Here is a 16,738-nt window from a genome sequence, read left to right on the forward strand (position 1 = left end):
GTAAACAACGTTTAATCATGTACTTAAAAAAAAAAAAAAAACAACAAACTAAACATGTTGAGCTGGACATTAAGCAATGCTGGACTCCGCCACCTGAAAATCGTCTAATAGAGTTTTGCAGCCCCACGCGCTTTCGGAATAAGGACACCAATTTCTGGTTCTACCTTTTCTCATTTTTTTTAATCAAACTTGTTCTCATTTCATTTAACCTTGGACAAAAAATTAGAAAGGTCAATAAAGGCAAACAAAAAAGAAAAGTGAACCATTAATCAAGCTCCAAAATTTAGTATTACATTATTTTGTCAATATTTTAGTTTATTTTTAATTTTAACTGATTATACCTGGATTCTTGAAAGATTATAAGCTAGCGACTAATAAAAATAAAATTATTCAAACATTCTTTTATTTTTTTAAAGAAACATTCTTTTGATTTTATTCTTTGAAATCATGTATAAATGGTGAATGACTCAAATTGTTATACATTTTAGAAAGCAAAAAAAAAAAAAAAAAGAAAAAATTGATAAAAAAAGAAAGTGCTCAATTTGGAGGAAATTTTTTTTAGTTCAAATCATTATTTTTCTATATTAATTACAAAAAATCCTCCTAAATTATACTATTATAATACTTTATTTAATTTTTAAAACGTAACATTTATTCTCTCTCAATAAAATAATATTAATAAAAAAATCTCATTCCTTAGATTTTTAATTGAAATTGACATAATCTTTAATCCTTATTTTTTTTAGCTAAAACAAAGGCAAAATTTTTTTCCCTAAAAATGAAAGGGAACGTGGTTTCACGCGCCTGTTGCGTTTGCTTGAGGGAGTCTCAAGTCGAGCCATTTTAGCAAATAGCCAAAAATGAAAGTGCTAAACCGCAAATCCCAAAAACATGTCTCTTCAGTAACAACGGTTTAAAGAGTTTTTCTCCTGGTTTTGATTAGATCCGAGTCTCTATTCCCAACAACATAAAAACCAACGCCTCCTTGGCTTCGTAAATTTAAAATATGATATTTTTAAAAATTTATTTATTATAATAAAAAAAATTAAATACCAATATTTTATTTCCTCCTTTTTTAACACAGAGAGAGAAAAAATAAAAATAAATAAAAAACAGGAAAAAAAACGCGGCTGCTGTATGGACCGAAAACAAGAGAGAGAAACAAAAACATAGAAAGAGAAAGAGAAAGGCTTTTGCTTGATTCTTCTCAGCTTGATTGAGAAATCAAATCGCACCAAAAAGGTTCTCTTCTAAGATAATTTTGAAGCAAAAACAAAAAAAAAAAGTTTTTGGTTTTGGATTAAAAGTTTGAATTTTCCTTTTCTGTTTTTTGTTTGGTATTGTTCTTCTAGAAAGGGAAGGCAAACAAAAAAAAAAAGAGAGTGCAGAGCAGAATTGTGTCTGCTATATTGTTGGTGGGACTTGTGATCGGGTCTTCATTTGATTGTTTTTGTTCGAATTCTCGGTGGATTTTGATTCTCCGAGGTGAATCATGGCGAAATTCGAGCTCGGATTCGGCTTTCGGAGAGATTGAGGGTTTGATTTGGGCGTGTTTTTTGAATGATTTCCGTGGGAAGTAGCGGTAGGGATGCGAGGCAGGAGCTAGGGTTAGGGTTTAGTGGTCGTCGGTCGGAGATGGACGACACCGAGCTTGAAGAAGGCGAGGCGTGTTTCTACCAGAACAACAACGACGATTACGATGCGAGCATCGATCCCGATGTTGCTCTCTCTTATATCGTAAGCTGTTTTTGCTGTATAATGTCTTTGTGTTGTTTGTGTTTATGAGTTGATACTACAGTTTTTATGTTTTCCAAAAATTTGGGGTCTTAGGAATTGCTGAAATTTTTGGGGTTGACTTTTCTCGGCCTTTAGATCCAAGCCTTAGTATTTGGTTGGAGTTCAAGTCTTAGACTTTACGTAGTTAGCAGTTTTAGGGAAGCTAAATTTGCATTTGATTTTAAAATTCAGTGCTTGGAATTGAGAAATATTATGGTTAGCAAAACATCCGATAAAAGAAAACATGGTGAATTGAGCAGAAACTATGGTGTTGGACATTGTTTTTGTATGCATTCAGCTTAATTCTTTATGTAAACGGATAAATTACCTGCTTTGACGTTTTCTCGGGGGCACACAGAAGTGACATTTAGAGTGTTTGCTTAATGTCAAGTGGTTAGATTTGAGAATGTTAGCTAGCTTGTTTGTCCATGAAGTTTTCTGTTAGGTAGGTGCATAATTTATTTTGAGTATCGCAGATGGTTTGGTCCAGCTTCTGAGTTTTGCTTTTTGATCTAAGTATGTTAAAAATGGCGGTCTATGGGATACATAATTGTAAGTCAAATGCATTATCAAGGAACCTTTCAGAATCTAGAGCTGGTATTTGAGGTTGAGGGTACTGTTCCAACTGTTGTTGAGTTTGAATTGTGACTGTTTTTGGTTTTTATTTGTTGCTTGCTGTATGACGAAGTATCTTAGGAGTTTGACTCCTTGTTTCTAGCTGTTCTTGTACCGTTGTCTTTGGTATGATATACTGCTGTACTGTCTACTAGGATGAGAAACTTCAAGATGTTCTGGGACACTTTCAAAAAGATTTTGAAGGTGGGGTTTCTGCAGAAAATTTGGGTAAGTGAAGAAACAACATAACCATACTTTTTAGGTTCAAACCATGGTGTTACTTGTTTTTAAATTATTTTTTTCCTTTTAAAAATAGGGGCAAAATTTGGCGGGTATGGCTCATTTTTACCTACCTATCTGCGTTCTCCTGTTTGGTCTCAGAAGACTCCGCCAAAAGTTCAGAGCTATAGTGCATCCAGATCACCAAACAATTTTAATCTGGAGGTACTTCTAGTGTAGCAACAGTTTCTATGTTCTTGTATTGATGGCAATATGTCTGTTGTATTCTATGTAGAAAATGCGTGTTTCATCCTTTAAAAAGAAAAAAAAAAAGGAAAAAAAGAAAATGCACGTTTCAACATATATTGGTTAATCTAAAACGTCTTATATTAGTTTGGTGCCCCTAGTTTTCCTATTAAGGACGTTATCATGTATCCTTCCAGGGTGGCCATTGTAACTCTGTTGTTTCTTCAACTGCCCCTCCATCGGGGGGTCGTGGACCTGCTTCTACCAGTTCCACCTCAGTCCCTGCAGTAAAGGCATCATCAGTAAATGAGTCGGGAAAACAAGAAGTAAGCATGGCAGCTGCTTGTATTGTTGAAGAAGTAGCACCTAGACTTGATTTTAAAAGCAAGAAACCTTCAAGTGCATCAGACCAGAAAACGCTGAAGGTGCGAATAAAAGTGGGTTCTGATAACTTGTCGACACGAAAAAATGCAGCAATCTACAGTGGGCTTGGCCTTGATGATTCACCATCTTCTTCATTAGATGACAGTCCCTCAGAAAGTGAGGGTATATCTCACGAGCACCGAGATGCCTCATTCGAATCTCCAACTAGCATTCTTCAGGTGAATCACCTTCTAGCAATATTATTTTGTCTTCTTGTTTATAATGTGGCTAAGGTGGTCATTAGGTGTTTCTTTTTGTGATGTTTTGGGCCAGATTATGACATCCTTCCCAGTTCAGGGAGGTCTACTTTTATCACCTCTTCATGATGATCTTATCCACTTGATGGAAAAGGAAAAGCTTCGAAAAGAGGCTAGATATGTACCTATTCCAATGGGTGGTGTGGAAACCTCTGACGTAATAAACAGATCTGATACAATGAAGAGCGATGGGAAATTATTAGGGGAGAAGAACATGAAATTAGTTGAAAAAACTGATTATTCAGCAGAATCTAAGAGTGGGAATGATAAGGATGCTCGAATGCGGGATTTATCCAGGAAGGAACCTGATCTTGATGCATTAGCTTGCGAGGAACTTGTTTCTAATACCTTGAAGCTTCCTATTCTCTCTAATTCGTATTCAACTGCTGGTGACATGAAAAGAAGCAGAGATGTTAACAATAGCGTTTTAAAAGATACAGTCTTTTCTGATCAAGCAGAAGAAGAACTGGAGTCAACATTCACCCAAGAGGATGGACGGGTTGAAAAGCGGAAAGCCATTTCAGCTAGAAAGGGCTTGGTAGAAGGAAAAGAAAGCTCCATCAATGAAACGTCAGTTCCAAGTAAAGAAGGCGAACAAAAAGGAGAGAAAATCTATGACACAGTAAAATCTGACTCAAATGTCGCAAAGGCCAAGAAAGCATTAAATACTGAGGGCATGGATTCTACCAAGCAAAAGGCTAATAAGAAGGCCATATCCCATGAACAAGAGAGTACAAGATTATCTCATGGGAAGGACAATCCGTTTCCTGGGGAAAAAAGGAAATCAAAGGGAAGTCATGGCACCGTGGCTGGAGAGGTACCGAGAGAAACCTTTAGGGTTGGTTCTTCAATTCCCAAATCAAAGAAGAGCACCAACATGGACACTAATGCTGATGCAGAACATAGAAAATCGCAAAAAGATCTCAGGAAATCCAGAGACAGATACAAAGACTTCTTGGGAGCATTGGAAGAAGCTAACCCAATGGATTTGTTGGAAATTCCTTCTGAAGATAAGCATAGGGAGTCTGATATGCGGGCAAAGAGCATATCTGTAATCAATGGTCCACCAAAGGAGCGACCAAGTGGTAAGAAAGTTGATAAGCCATGGACGTCAGAGGCAGTCCCTTTAACAGCTTCAAGCCCACGATCTGGAAATGGACTTCTTTCTGATGTAGTTCCGCCCACAGCAGCTCCTGTTGTGATAGAGGAAAATTGGGTTCAATGTGACAAGTGTCAGACATGGAGGCTTCTTCCACTTGGTACCAATCCTGACCATCTACCTGAGAAGTGGGTGTGTAACATGCTCAACTGGCTGTAAGTTTCATTTTCAGAATTTTTTTTTTCTCTAATTCCTCTTAACATAATATATTGGATCAATAAATTTGGAACGCTGTACTGTATAACTTTTTTATCAGTACAGCTTTTAACGATGGTTGATTCCCCTCTCTCTCTTTCTCTCTCTCTCAAGTTTGAGCTCTTTATAAAAATGTAGGCCTGGAATGAATCGGTGTAGTTTTACTGAGGAGGAAACGACGAAAGCTCTTATTGCACTATACCAACCTGCTGCTCCTGAGAGTCAAACCAATCTTCACGGTAATCCCAGTGCGATCTTCAGTGGAGCCACATTGACAAATTTTAGGCACCCTGACCAAAATCCACGTAATCTCAGTGGTAAGAAGAAACATGGATTAAAAGTAACGTCAAATGCTGCAAATACAGACAGTCCCACTCAGTTGTCAAACTCTATGAAGAGAAGTATGCAGGCATCAGCAAAGAATAGAAGCTTGAATGATGCAAACAATTCTCCTCTGGTGAATGAACCTGATTTTCAGCAACTAAGCAAGTCTAATGACTTCACAGTGGAGAATCAACATAAGTATAAAGAAAAGAACAAAGCAGTTGAACTCAATGGTTTTGGAGGTAATTTGTTTGATCCAGATTCTTTTGTTCTTGTAGAACTCCTTAACTCAAAAGAGTTTATTAATGTGTAACATCTGATTAGGTGATACCAAGAATTCAAAGATGAAAAGCAGAAGAGATTCTGATCAAGATTCCTCTAGAGCTTCCAAAAAAATAAAGACCGAGGCTAAGAATATTATTGATGATGATTGGACATCAGATCACAGCGGGGCAGTTGGGAAGGTGGGTCCTAGCTCAAGCGGCGGGTTTCCAACATCTTCAGCAGGGAAGCATAGAACCAAATACTCTGACCGCTCATTTTCCAAGGAATTAGAATTCGATTCAAAGGACAAGGTACAAGTTTCGATTTCGAAATCAAAAGTCAAGGATGGAGTTCCTTTAGACGGCAGCTCCTTAGACCTAGGTAATGCTGAAACTAGAGACAATGCAAAAAAACGGAAGACAAAGGAACTTCAGAATGGTTCCTACCCAAGTACAGAACGACATCTACCTAATAGTATGCCTTTTGTGAAGGAGGAGATTAGTGATAGTGACTACAGGAAGGAAAAGAAGCTGAGAACATCTAGATCCGAGGGAAAGGAGTCTAGTGCAAGCAAAGGCAGCAGTAGATCAGACAGAAAACGTAGTCATTCAAAGAATCAGCTACGTGCACAGGACCTTGACATCACTAATCAGCACAATTTGGATGGTATGGATTTGTCAAAAAGGGATTCGAGAGCTATGCAGGCTTCTTTGGCTGCCACTTCAAGTTCTTCCAAAGTTTCTGGGTCACATAAAACCAAGTCCAGCTTTCAGGAGGCAAAAGGCTCTCCAGTAGAATCAGTGTCATCATCACCTATGAGAATTACAAATCCAGACAAGTTTACATCAGCCGGTAGGGATGCCTTGACGAAAGATGAATTTCAGCATGTTGGGCATTTTGCAATGCGCAGTCCAAAAAGAAGCTCTGATGGTGAAGATTTGGGTGGGAGTGATCATACTCGGCCAGGAGCAAAGGACAACATGCCCAATGTGGCTCATCATGGATTTCTTGAGTTCTCAGCACAAGAACTTCAGGAAAAGGATTTTAAACACACATCGAGTAGTAAAGCTAGAAGACAGACTGTGCCTTCTCCTGATATTGAGAACCACCATTCTATGAATGGTGCTTTGGATAATTTGGGCCAAGAAACTCAACATCCTACTAAACCGCTGGCTTCAGATCACTTTGGTGATGAAGATAAACAGAATGAATGCAGTTACCATGCAAATGGATCTCGCCCGAGGAAGTCTGCAAAGGGATCCTCTTCAAGGTTTGACAAGAGTAGGAGCTTTAAATCAGATTCTGATGCAGTCCAGGTCAAAAGTTCTAATGTCCATGAACTGCATGCTTGCTCACCTTCTGATGACTTAAAACCAAGGGATGGTAAAAAGAAGTTGCATGAGAAGCTTGGGGTTAAGTCTGAGGAGATTGAGGAGAAAGTTTCCAGTAGAAAAGCTGTTACAGGAAAAATGTTGAGTGAGGGTTTGAAAAGAGAAAGTCAGCTAAAAGTTGGAGGGCCTGATCAAAAAGTAGATGCAATTTGCCGGAAAGATGTTATGTCAACTCCGAAGCAGAATCTTTTGCCAGAGAGCAATGATGAGAGGTCTTCAAAGAGGTTGGTTTCTGACAAGACTGATCAAGTGGAAACAGTCTCTAGTGGGGACAGGTCAGTACTCTTACCACCCTCTGGAGGACCTCAGAGTGGTACGCTTAATCGTTGTTCCCAGCCAGGCACAGGGGCCTACAGAGGAAATGGAGCAGAGACTTTGCAAGCTGAAGGCGACAATGCGCTCAAAGTGCAAAAACATATCAAAAAGGCTGATAACCAGAATAGATCTCAGCAGATCAGTTCAAGGCATCCAACTAAAAATGGACATAGAGCCAGGGATATTGAGGTCCCAAGTCCGCTTAGAAAAGATTTGCCCAGCCACGCTGCTACCAATGCTTTGAAAGAAGCAAAAGATCTAAAACACATGGCTGATCGTCTCAAGGTCATCCTAGTTTTCCTTTTTTTTTTTTTTTTTTTTTTTTTTTTTTTTTTTTTGCTTTTTTTTTTGCCTTTCATATAGGTGTTGATATTTTTCTGTCTCTTAATTCTTCACAATATCAATCTTCTGCAGAGCTCTGGCTCAAATCATGAGAGGACAGGACTCTACTTTCAAGCAGCCCTCAAGTTTCTTCATGGAGCATCTCTGTTGGAATCTGGTTGCAGCGAGAGTACCAATCACAATGATATGGTTCGGTCACGACAAACTTATAGTGAAACTGCTAAGTTATGCGAGTAAGTTTAAGTATATGTCACCCTTTGAGTCTTGTGGTTTATGAATTGGCTTCTGATTTACTATAGATTTCATGACATTAGAGTTTTGGATTTCAAATACTCATGTTTTCTTTTCAGTTTGTAATTACATTTGTTATCATAGAAGTTTGTAATTACCGTCATCTCCATAATTGTATTCATTTTTATTGGTTTTCTCTCATTTCAAAGTAGTAACTGAAGTAATTCCTTCCGAATTGGTTTGGAAGATGCCATTGAAACTTGAAACTTTGATACTAACTCACACAAGACCCACCCACCCACCCTCCCTCTTTTTTTTTTTGGTAGCTGTGAACCCATCTTGATTATGCCTTCTCCCACATTGGTGATTTTTTATTTTTTTATTTTTATTTTTATTTTTATTTTTTTTTATGCCACTGCAAGTCTGGCCTCTGCTTTTTACTCATCTATTTTGCCATTAATAGGTTTTGTGCCCATGAATATGAGAAATCCAAGGATATGGCCGGCGCTGCTCTGGCCTACAAATGCATGGAGGTGGCGTACATGAGGGTAATTTATTCTTCCCATACCAGTGCTAGCAGAGATCGGCATGAGTTGCAGACAGCTCTCCAAGTGGTTCCTCTTGGTAATTAATACAAGCCGTGATTTACAAAATATAGTGTTTTATGGGGGAGGCAGAAAAATCTCAATAGTAATAGCTAGGAAATATTTTACATCTTTTGACTCTTATTCATCAAATGATTGTCTTCATTTTGTTTGCTGGTTAATGGGAGAAGGCTTCTTGCAAACTTTTTTTCTTTTTTAATCTGACTTCATTCTTGTTCTTGCATTTCACCAGGTGAATCTCCATCTTCTTCTGCCTCTGATGTTGATAATTTTAACAACCACACAACAGTGGACAAGGTTGCCTTATCTAAGGGTGTTAGTTCTCCACAGGTTGCTACAAACCATGTTATTGCTGCCCGAAACCGCCCCAACTTTGTGAGGCTGCTCAGTTTTGTGAGTGCATAAACTTTGTCTTAGAGCTTAACTTGTTTTCTATCATTTTTAACTGGTACAGAAATACTATGAAAAAGAAAATTGAGGCTAATTTTGATGGATATTACACTTTCATAGCAAGCTAGAAAGTGGATTGGGTGTCCGAAAAATCACATCTTTTTCCTTCACGTTTTCATCAGGAAGCACGTGATTATTTTTTACTATGTCCTATATATTATTGGTTGCATTCATAGCTTAGCTGTAAAATATGTTTGTCAAGATGTCAATTTATCATGTAGTTTACTGCATACTGATAAAAGATTCACTTATTTAGCAATAAAATTCAGGCCACGTGTTATTGTATAATACTGCATAATTATTAAAGTTGACTTAGATGCATATCATAATTTGATGTGATGAATTGCAGGCACAGGATGTAAATTTTGCCATGGAAGCATCTAGAAAATCACGGATTGCTTTTGCGGCTGCTAATGTAAATATGGCAGAAGCCAAATATGGGGAGAGTATCTCTTCCATTAAAAGGGCTCTTGATTTTAATTTCCAGGATGTTGATGGATTACTACGTTTGGTACGGCTTGCCATGGAGGTCATTAGCCGTTGAAGACTCCAAGTGGTGGTGGAAAATTTTCTAAGTCCAGGTTGCGGGATCGGTTGGTGAAGCCTTGAGGATGTGATAAGAGGCCAACCTGTTATCTCTGCTCGGTTACTGGATACTTCTTTTGGGCACTGCTTGTAGCGCAGGCTTGATTTCTCTGTCCGTGTTCATAAGTTTTTGATGGTTCTCAAGATCAGCTTTCTGGCAATGCACTGCACAGTCCCGAGGTTTTTCACTATTTACTTGGAAGTGTATGCCTCAACTGATACGAGAGAAGATTGCAAGCTCCTTTGCATATGGGTAGATCTTCTTCACCATGGAACTGAGGATTTTGGTCAATCGTCAATGTAAATAAATTAAAAAAAGAAAAAAGAAAATACAACTTCGTTGTGGGGTGGTTATTTGTTATCTGTTCTAGTAGCGACAACCCAAGAACTGGGAGCTGCCTATTGTGCATAAATCTATCTAGCTTTATTTTTTAAACGAGAAATTCGCAGATACATAACGATGTGAATCTTAGGTAACTGCTTTCTCCAATTCTTATTTCTGTTACGGTTACTATTTTATCACTTTCTAGGTCTTCTGACTTTATTTTTGCTTTTCATGTTTATGTGCAGGTTGTTATCTTCAGTAGTTTTGCAGTTGAGAAATTATTTAGCTTCATTTATTGATTCATTAGTTAATAAATCGACGTCGAATGTGGGAGGGGAATAATGTTATTGTATGTGTAGCTGCCGTTACATACTCCTTACAGGTTTGTGGCACTCCAATTATTAAAGTTTACTCCTAGATTACTTTAGCACACATCCTTTGCTGACTCTTTTCTTTCTTCTTGGCAGTCAAGTTCGTGTACATACACAAGTTTATTGAATTCAGAATTTCAGATTATTCCAGAATCAGTTCCAGCTTCTCTATAAATGAGAGAGGATTGGCATGGTATATGACCAAGCTATATACTTCCATCGTTCATGTCTTCATCTAACAGGTAAAGGGAAATTAAGGGTTTTGCTGCCTACGTATATAAATATACACACACACACACATATTATAAAAGTAGAATTGTTGCCTAAAGTATTTAATAATTTGAATGGGGTTTATTTGGAGAGAGAATTTTATTAGAGAATTCTTCGGGTGTTACCGATTAATAAACACTTGTGTGTGATTGCAGGTTACAGTTACAATGGCAGCAAAGCTAGCATGTGATTAGTTGACCTTGTTGTAAATTTTCTTTTTGTTTGATGTTGATTGTAATTTGTGCTTGTTCTGTGGTAGCAATTCATTAACTGAGATAAATTTTCATCCCCGCCTCCTAAATTTATTCTTTGCCTTCTCTAATGTATGTCATATAGCAGTAATAATTCATGTTCACGTTATAAAATAGAGAAATTTTTGTTTGAGAAAAGGTAGGAAATATGGGTTTTAATCCAACAATACAAAGTCAAAGCTCTTTTCTGTGGCTGCAACACTTTTTTTTTTTAATTTTTATTTATTTTTTGTGAATTTTTGTTTACATTTTAATTTTTGTGTTTTTAAAAAATATATTGTTCTCTACTTTACTCTTGAGTGTAATTTTTTTCCATGTATTTCTATTTTATTTTTGATCGGTTAAAATAATTTTTTTTAAATGTGTTCTTAGTTAATTTGTTTTTTTTGTAAATTGTATTTTTACACATTTTTTTTAAAATAAATTTAAAATTTTTTAAATAATTGTATAAATGAATTTTTTATTATTCGGTAAATAATAAACTCTTCAGGTGTTTTTAATATGGTAATACGTAACAAAATTAGTAAATCTTGGAGATTGGAGGTACATAACGTAAATTTTTGATAAATATGTATTTACCGTTATATAAATACCACAAATATCTCTAAGCTATCAATAAATTTATTATTCAAAAATTCAGTAGGATCAAATGTAATGATCTAAAAATTTTGGGATTGTAATATTTTTTTTGGATTAATTATATAAATTCTCTTTGAATTATGATGTGTAATACTTTGTCATTCTTTCTCCTTAAGTATGAATCAGTAATAAAAAAAAAAAAACTCATTTTGTCAGGGTTTCTATAAAAATGGAGACATATTATACAAAGATTGACAATTTGATGCATAATTGCTCGTCTATCCATCGCTCTAAAATTTACATTTTTAAAAAAAATATATATTTTAATTTTCATTTGATATGGTAATAAATAAACAATAAAACAAATTTTTTAATCTCGCTCTTCTTATTAATTAATTAATTGAAACTCTTTCAACAAAAAGATAATTCAAACTGATAATTTTAAACCACACTTTGTTTTTTCTAAATTAAATAACATTTTAAAAAAAGATCACATACAAAAAAAAGTTGCCTTTGGGGCGGGAAGAGAAAACTTTTTTAATATTTAGGCCATGTTCATTTCGCTGATTCAAGTTTAGAATTCGAATTTTGCTACAGTAAAAAGTTCTCACAAACAGTCACATCTAACTTTTTTGCTACAGTAAAAAGCTCTCACATAAAATCACATCTCAACTCGAATTAAAAACTCGAATCAACGAACTAAACGGACCCTTATATAATACATGTAATTTAGAATTTAAAAATAGTTTTTTTAGATTTAATCTTTTTTAAGAATAGAGTTGATAAATAAGTCGTGCTTGCTATTTTAATTATTCATAATTGTGCTATCGTACTTTACTTGACACGATCTACTATTTATTCGTGTTGTGCCATGCCCCCGTCTATTGGCCAAACATGGCCCGTTGGCTCATCTTATGTGACGTGTCATGTCGGCTCACATACTTAATCGTCTAGTCTATTTTAAGCCCACATTGATTCATTTAATATTAAATATCAAAAAGAAATTTTATTAAATTCGAAAGGGACTATTTTGATTTTTTTATAAGGATTTAAATACATATAACAAAAATAGTATGAAAATTAATTTAAAAAAACACAAACATTATAGTATGAAAATTGATTTAAAAAAAAACTCAAACATTATTGAAATATATTTTATTTTGTTTTAAAATTGTTCTATTCTTTTTAGGGATTGTCTCTCGTGCGATTAGGAGTTTGGGCATACGGGTATGCCCATTAGTGTGGCAGTTTTTATTGGCTGGCTGGTGTGAGGTGTAGTGAGAAAGATGGAGTCGACCGCACGTAATCCCAATCTTAAGTGCGAAATTATGACGTGGATGTTTTCAATAACACGTGTGATGCTTTGTCATTTATGTTGTAGATTCGGGAAACATATGAAGTTTAGCCGGGAATATCCCATCAACCGCGATGTCAGAGGTAAAATCACATTATAATAGCCGTTAATTATTTCCAATTTGAAATAACGTAGAGATTGGGGGAAAGAAAGATGAGTATTGGGTATTATGTAGATAGATTTGTGAATGTTGATTGAATCCGTCGCTTAATTTTGGACGTGGACTGCATTGATTGTTGAAAATATGTAGGGCCCGTTCACTTCGCTGATTCGAGTTTGTAATTTGAGTTGAGATGTGATTTTATGTGAGAACTTTTTACTGTAGTAAAAAAGTTAGATGTGACTGTTTCTGAGAGCTTTTTACTGTAGCAAAACTCGAATTCTAAACTCGAATAGGCGAAATGAACGGGGCCGTAGTTTGATTTTGATTTCACTATTGTTAAATATGTGCACCGTCATTCGTATGCGTCGTTTGCAATGCACGACTCCGATTGTTTATGTAGTTATATGTTTTGTGGTAGTGAGTAGATAGAAGATTAAAGACACGTTTAGTTCACGGATTAGAATTTTTAATTTGAATTAAAATGTGATTTTATATAAATTTTTTTTACTGTAGCAGAAAAAATTAAATATAACTTTTTATGAGAGTTTTTAACTATAATAAAACTTAAATTAAAAACTTAAATTAGTGAAATGAATAGAATCTAAAAATACATCATTTAGATCAATTCAATAATAATTTTAACCATAATATATTTATGGTACAGAGGTTGTATGGGAAATGTTATTACGTTGTGAAACAGTAGCTGAAGACGTTACAAGTAAATTACAGTAGTTGTTGCTTCTAATTTGGTGGTGATGTATGGGTTAAATTTAGAAGGGCAAACCGGTAGAGACACATATTCCTGCATGGATAAGCGGACAGTTATATTTATAATGATATTTCGTGACATATATGATGTTAGAAGAAAGAAGCGGACGGTTGTTCGATGACGGATGAAGTGCAGGGGAAGCTGGGCGGCATTGAATCGGACATGAGCGTCATGAGAAGTGAAGTTTCTGCACTCGATGCGGAAGTTGGTCGAGTATTGAGCGTACAAATAACAATGCAGGACAACATTAAAGGCATTGAGAGGGTAGTGGCAGATGCCCTCAAATCAGAGTGCAGTAAGGGAGACAGTGCCAAGGGCGAACGACTTTATCAGGTGGTGGAATCCAACGACGAAACGAACGATAAAAAGGACACTGACCCAGCAAATCTCAGTAATGTAATTAAATTGGAAACGGGCCCAACAGATAAATCCGGCAACTCTGTCACGATGTGCTCAGAGGAGAAAGCGTTAAGGAAGCTGTTAGGTATTTTTATTAGTTGGCAATTTATTAGCAATATTGTAAAAATTCAAAAAACATGTTCAAGAAGATTTTGTATTGCAGAAGAAGATTCAGAATCAGATTTGAAGTTAAAGTTGCAGATTTTGTTGAGTTGAGATTTTGAGAGATAAGGATAAAATCTTGGTCAAAAGAAGATAAGACATTGGTTATTTGAATTTAAATAGGAGATAAAGCTTGCATGAAGATCAAGTTATTTTTAGATTTGAATTCTTGGCTTCATCCAATTATTGTTAGGAGAGTTGAATGACTTATATATATATATATATGTATGTATGTATTCACGTGAGCTACACAATTAAGCTTGAGCTGCACATGAAAATTGGAACTTGAAATTTGACTTGGTAAAAAAAAATGCAAAGATAACTTGCTATAATGAAAGATAAGGCATTGACGTGGAGATGGCTAAGAAAATATTAGATATTGCAGATAAAGCTAAGGAGGATTTTTTGGTAACTGAATATAGGTTCAAAAGTTGAAAAAGGAGATACGTGGAATGGATTTATATGGGAAGTGGCTCTGCATTAAAAGGTGGGTTGACTACAGGAAAAAGTCTTGTGATAGAGAATCAGTGCTTAAGGAGAACAATATGTAGTTTATGTTTTTTCTCATTAAAAGTATGAACAACTAAAGAGAGTTCAACAGTTAAAGGTGAAGACGTGTGGTACACGCTAAACAGTGTCATTGTGAGAGTTCAATAAGTCCGTCAAGATTGTAATTCTTAAATCATAGTGAAACTGTTTATTGTCTGGGCGTGGCCCCGCAGAATAGGTGTGTGCACCGAACTACGATATCATATTATGTGTTCCTTTACTTTCTGCACTTTATTTTACTCGAGCAACAGAACGTAATTAACCCAGATCTAACAAGTGGTATCAGAGCGGTGCGGTTCACTGACCATAAGTTCGGTGAGATCTTGGAGAGTTGATCTATTATGCTTGGAATATATTTTCTAAAGGAATGAGGTTCAGTTGTACGTCCCCCTCTGCTTGATGGTTCGAATTATTCATACTGGAAGGCCCGGATAAAGGCTTTCATCAAGGCTCAAAATGAGAAGGCCTGGCGTGCTGTTTTGAATGGCTGGAAACATCCAGTAACTAAAGATGCAGAAGGAAAAGAGACTCTCAAACCTGAAGAGTCATGGAGTACTGATGAAGACAGGTTGGCCATCTACAACTCTCGTGCTCTCAATGCAATATTCAATGGAGTTGACATCAACCAGTTCAAGATGATATCTACATGTGAATCGGCAAAAGAAGCATGTGAGATTTTGGAGATTGCTCACGAGGGAACTGCCGCCGTCAAACAATCCAAATTGAATATTCTCACAATCAGGTTTGAAAATCTCCGAATGCATGAAAGTTAAACTATTTTTGAATTTAATTCAAGGTTGTGTGATATAGCTAATGAATCTTTTGCTCTTGATGAAAAAATTCCCGAGGCAAAACTTGTCAGCAAGACGTTGAGATCTTTACCACAGAGATTCGCCTACAAAGTCACTGCTATTGAAGAGGTAAAAAACACTGAGACTATGAGACTTGATGAATTGATGGGATCACTGAGGACATTTGAAATGAATCTAAGTCAAAATAAGAAGGAGAATGAGATTTCTCAGGGGATTGCTTTCCAAGCCGAAGTGGAAGATAATGTTGAAGAAGAAGATGAAGACTTAGCGGAGTCTCTCGCTCAATTGACTAAAAATTTCAACAAGGTGATAAAGAAGTTCAACGAGAAGAATCAAACTCCAACTTTCAACAACTCTAACAATTTTCAGAAAAATAAGAGAGCTATAAATTCCTCCAATGATAAGAAGAAGAATATGAGAATTCAATGCCGGGAGTGCAACGGTTACGGTCACATTCAGTCTGAGTGTGCTAACACTCTCAAAAAGAGGAAGAAGTCTCTCAACGTCACATGGAGTGATGAGGATTCTAAAAGCAACTAGAAAGATGAAGATCATGTGAACAATTATATTGCGTTCAATGTCTACTAAGATGTTTCAAACTGTAGTGTTGCAAATCGTGTCACAACTCATATCGTAACATTATCAACAATATCATCTACAACACACTTTGAAAAACCATAAGAAAATAAAGATTTTGACATGAATTACGACAGTAAAAAAAAAAAAAAAGTAATGGACTCGAGCTCCACATGGACGTTATTAATGACGGCATTCATACCCCTTTTAGAATAATAAATTTAATAGTCCTGGTAGAAAATATTAATACATACAGATTAATGATTGAGGTAGCTAGGTCCTGACACCTGTCCCATTGGGGCACATTTGTCCACGTTGCAGCCCAGCAAAGCTGGGGGGTGCTAAGTGTCACATGGAGAACTCAAAGCTCACATGCGTTCTGTCAGATTTGTTTCTTGGGTTCAGCACCAGATGCCATGAAGTACTGCGCGCGAGCTACACACACATAAATCTCATTTTTATAACTTTATCATCAATTATGTGCCATTTCCATGTCACTTTAGTTAGTACCCTAAAAATATAAATAAACTATTAGCAAAAAGTACATGAAGGAAACGAGTACATATATATTAATGGAAATACAGTCTGTTTCATATACTATGTTCATGATCTCGAAAAAGAACAGGAACTGGAAGAACAAATTTTGATCATCAAATATAACGGAAATTTAATTATGTGCATTCAATTTGTCCGATTGTATATTGTATCTAGGTTAATATGGCCTAATCCTGTCTGTCGCTCACATTTTGTATCATCTCATTTTGTTGTTAGCAAGGAAAATATATATATATATATATATATATATATATATATATATATAT

The 16,738-nt window shown here is 35.9% G+C and overlaps 2 protein-coding genes across 2 annotated transcripts in view; one reads left to right on the forward strand and one right to left on the reverse strand.

Moving 5' to 3' along the window:
• Positions 1 to 1,161: 1,161 nt before the first annotated feature.
• LOC21392403 lies at positions 1,162 to 10,752 on the forward strand. The gene is made up of 15 exons (XM_010092479.2): positions 1,162 to 1,242; positions 1,353 to 1,737; positions 2,547 to 2,619; positions 2,708 to 2,835; positions 3,054 to 3,458; positions 3,553 to 4,850; positions 5,029 to 5,456; positions 5,539 to 7,469; positions 7,599 to 7,759; positions 8,221 to 8,381; positions 8,595 to 8,755; positions 9,162 to 9,870; positions 9,968 to 10,104; positions 10,190 to 10,335; positions 10,519 to 10,752. The coding sequence occupies exons 2-12, from the start codon at positions 1,561 to 1,563 to the stop codon at positions 9,354 to 9,356; spliced, it is 5,118 nt and encodes a 1,705-aa protein (XP_010090781.1). The 5' UTR covers positions 1,162 to 1,242; positions 1,353 to 1,560; the 3' UTR covers positions 9,357 to 9,870; positions 9,968 to 10,104; positions 10,190 to 10,335; positions 10,519 to 10,752.
• A 5,374-nt stretch (positions 10,753 to 16,126) lies between these two features.
• The window catches only part of LOC21392404 (nuclear transcription factor Y subunit B-5), a 3,789-nt gene continuing 3,177 nt past the window's right edge, over positions 16,127 to 16,738 (reverse strand). Inside the window, exon 2 of the mRNA XM_010092480.2 lies at positions 16,127 to 16,352. The gene's annotated coding sequence lies outside the window, so the exon portion shown is untranslated. The remainder of the gene's footprint in view (positions 16,353 to 16,738) is intronic.

The sequence above is a fragment of the Morus notabilis genome, unplaced genomic scaffold (genome assembly GCF_000414095.1).
Source record: "Morus notabilis unplaced genomic scaffold, ASM41409v2 Scaffold650, whole genome shotgun sequence".
NCBI classification, from domain to species: Eukaryota; Viridiplantae; Streptophyta; class Magnoliopsida; order Rosales; family Moraceae; genus Morus; species Morus notabilis.

Bases quoted from the DNA above. Each gene is read 5' to 3' on its own strand.
- LOC21392403 (XM_010092479.2), top strand. From the start codon at position 1,561: ATGATTTCCGTGGGAAGTAGCGGTAGGGATGCGAGGCAGGAGCTAGGG. The intron at 4,851-5,028 runs GTAAGTTTCATT...ATAAAAATGTAG, and splicing joins TGTAACATGCTCAACTGGCT to GCCTGGAATGAATCGGTGTA. The intron at 5,457-5,538 runs GTAATTTGTTTG...ACATCTGATTAG, and splicing joins TGAACTCAATGGTTTTGGAG to GTGATACCAAGAATTCAAAG.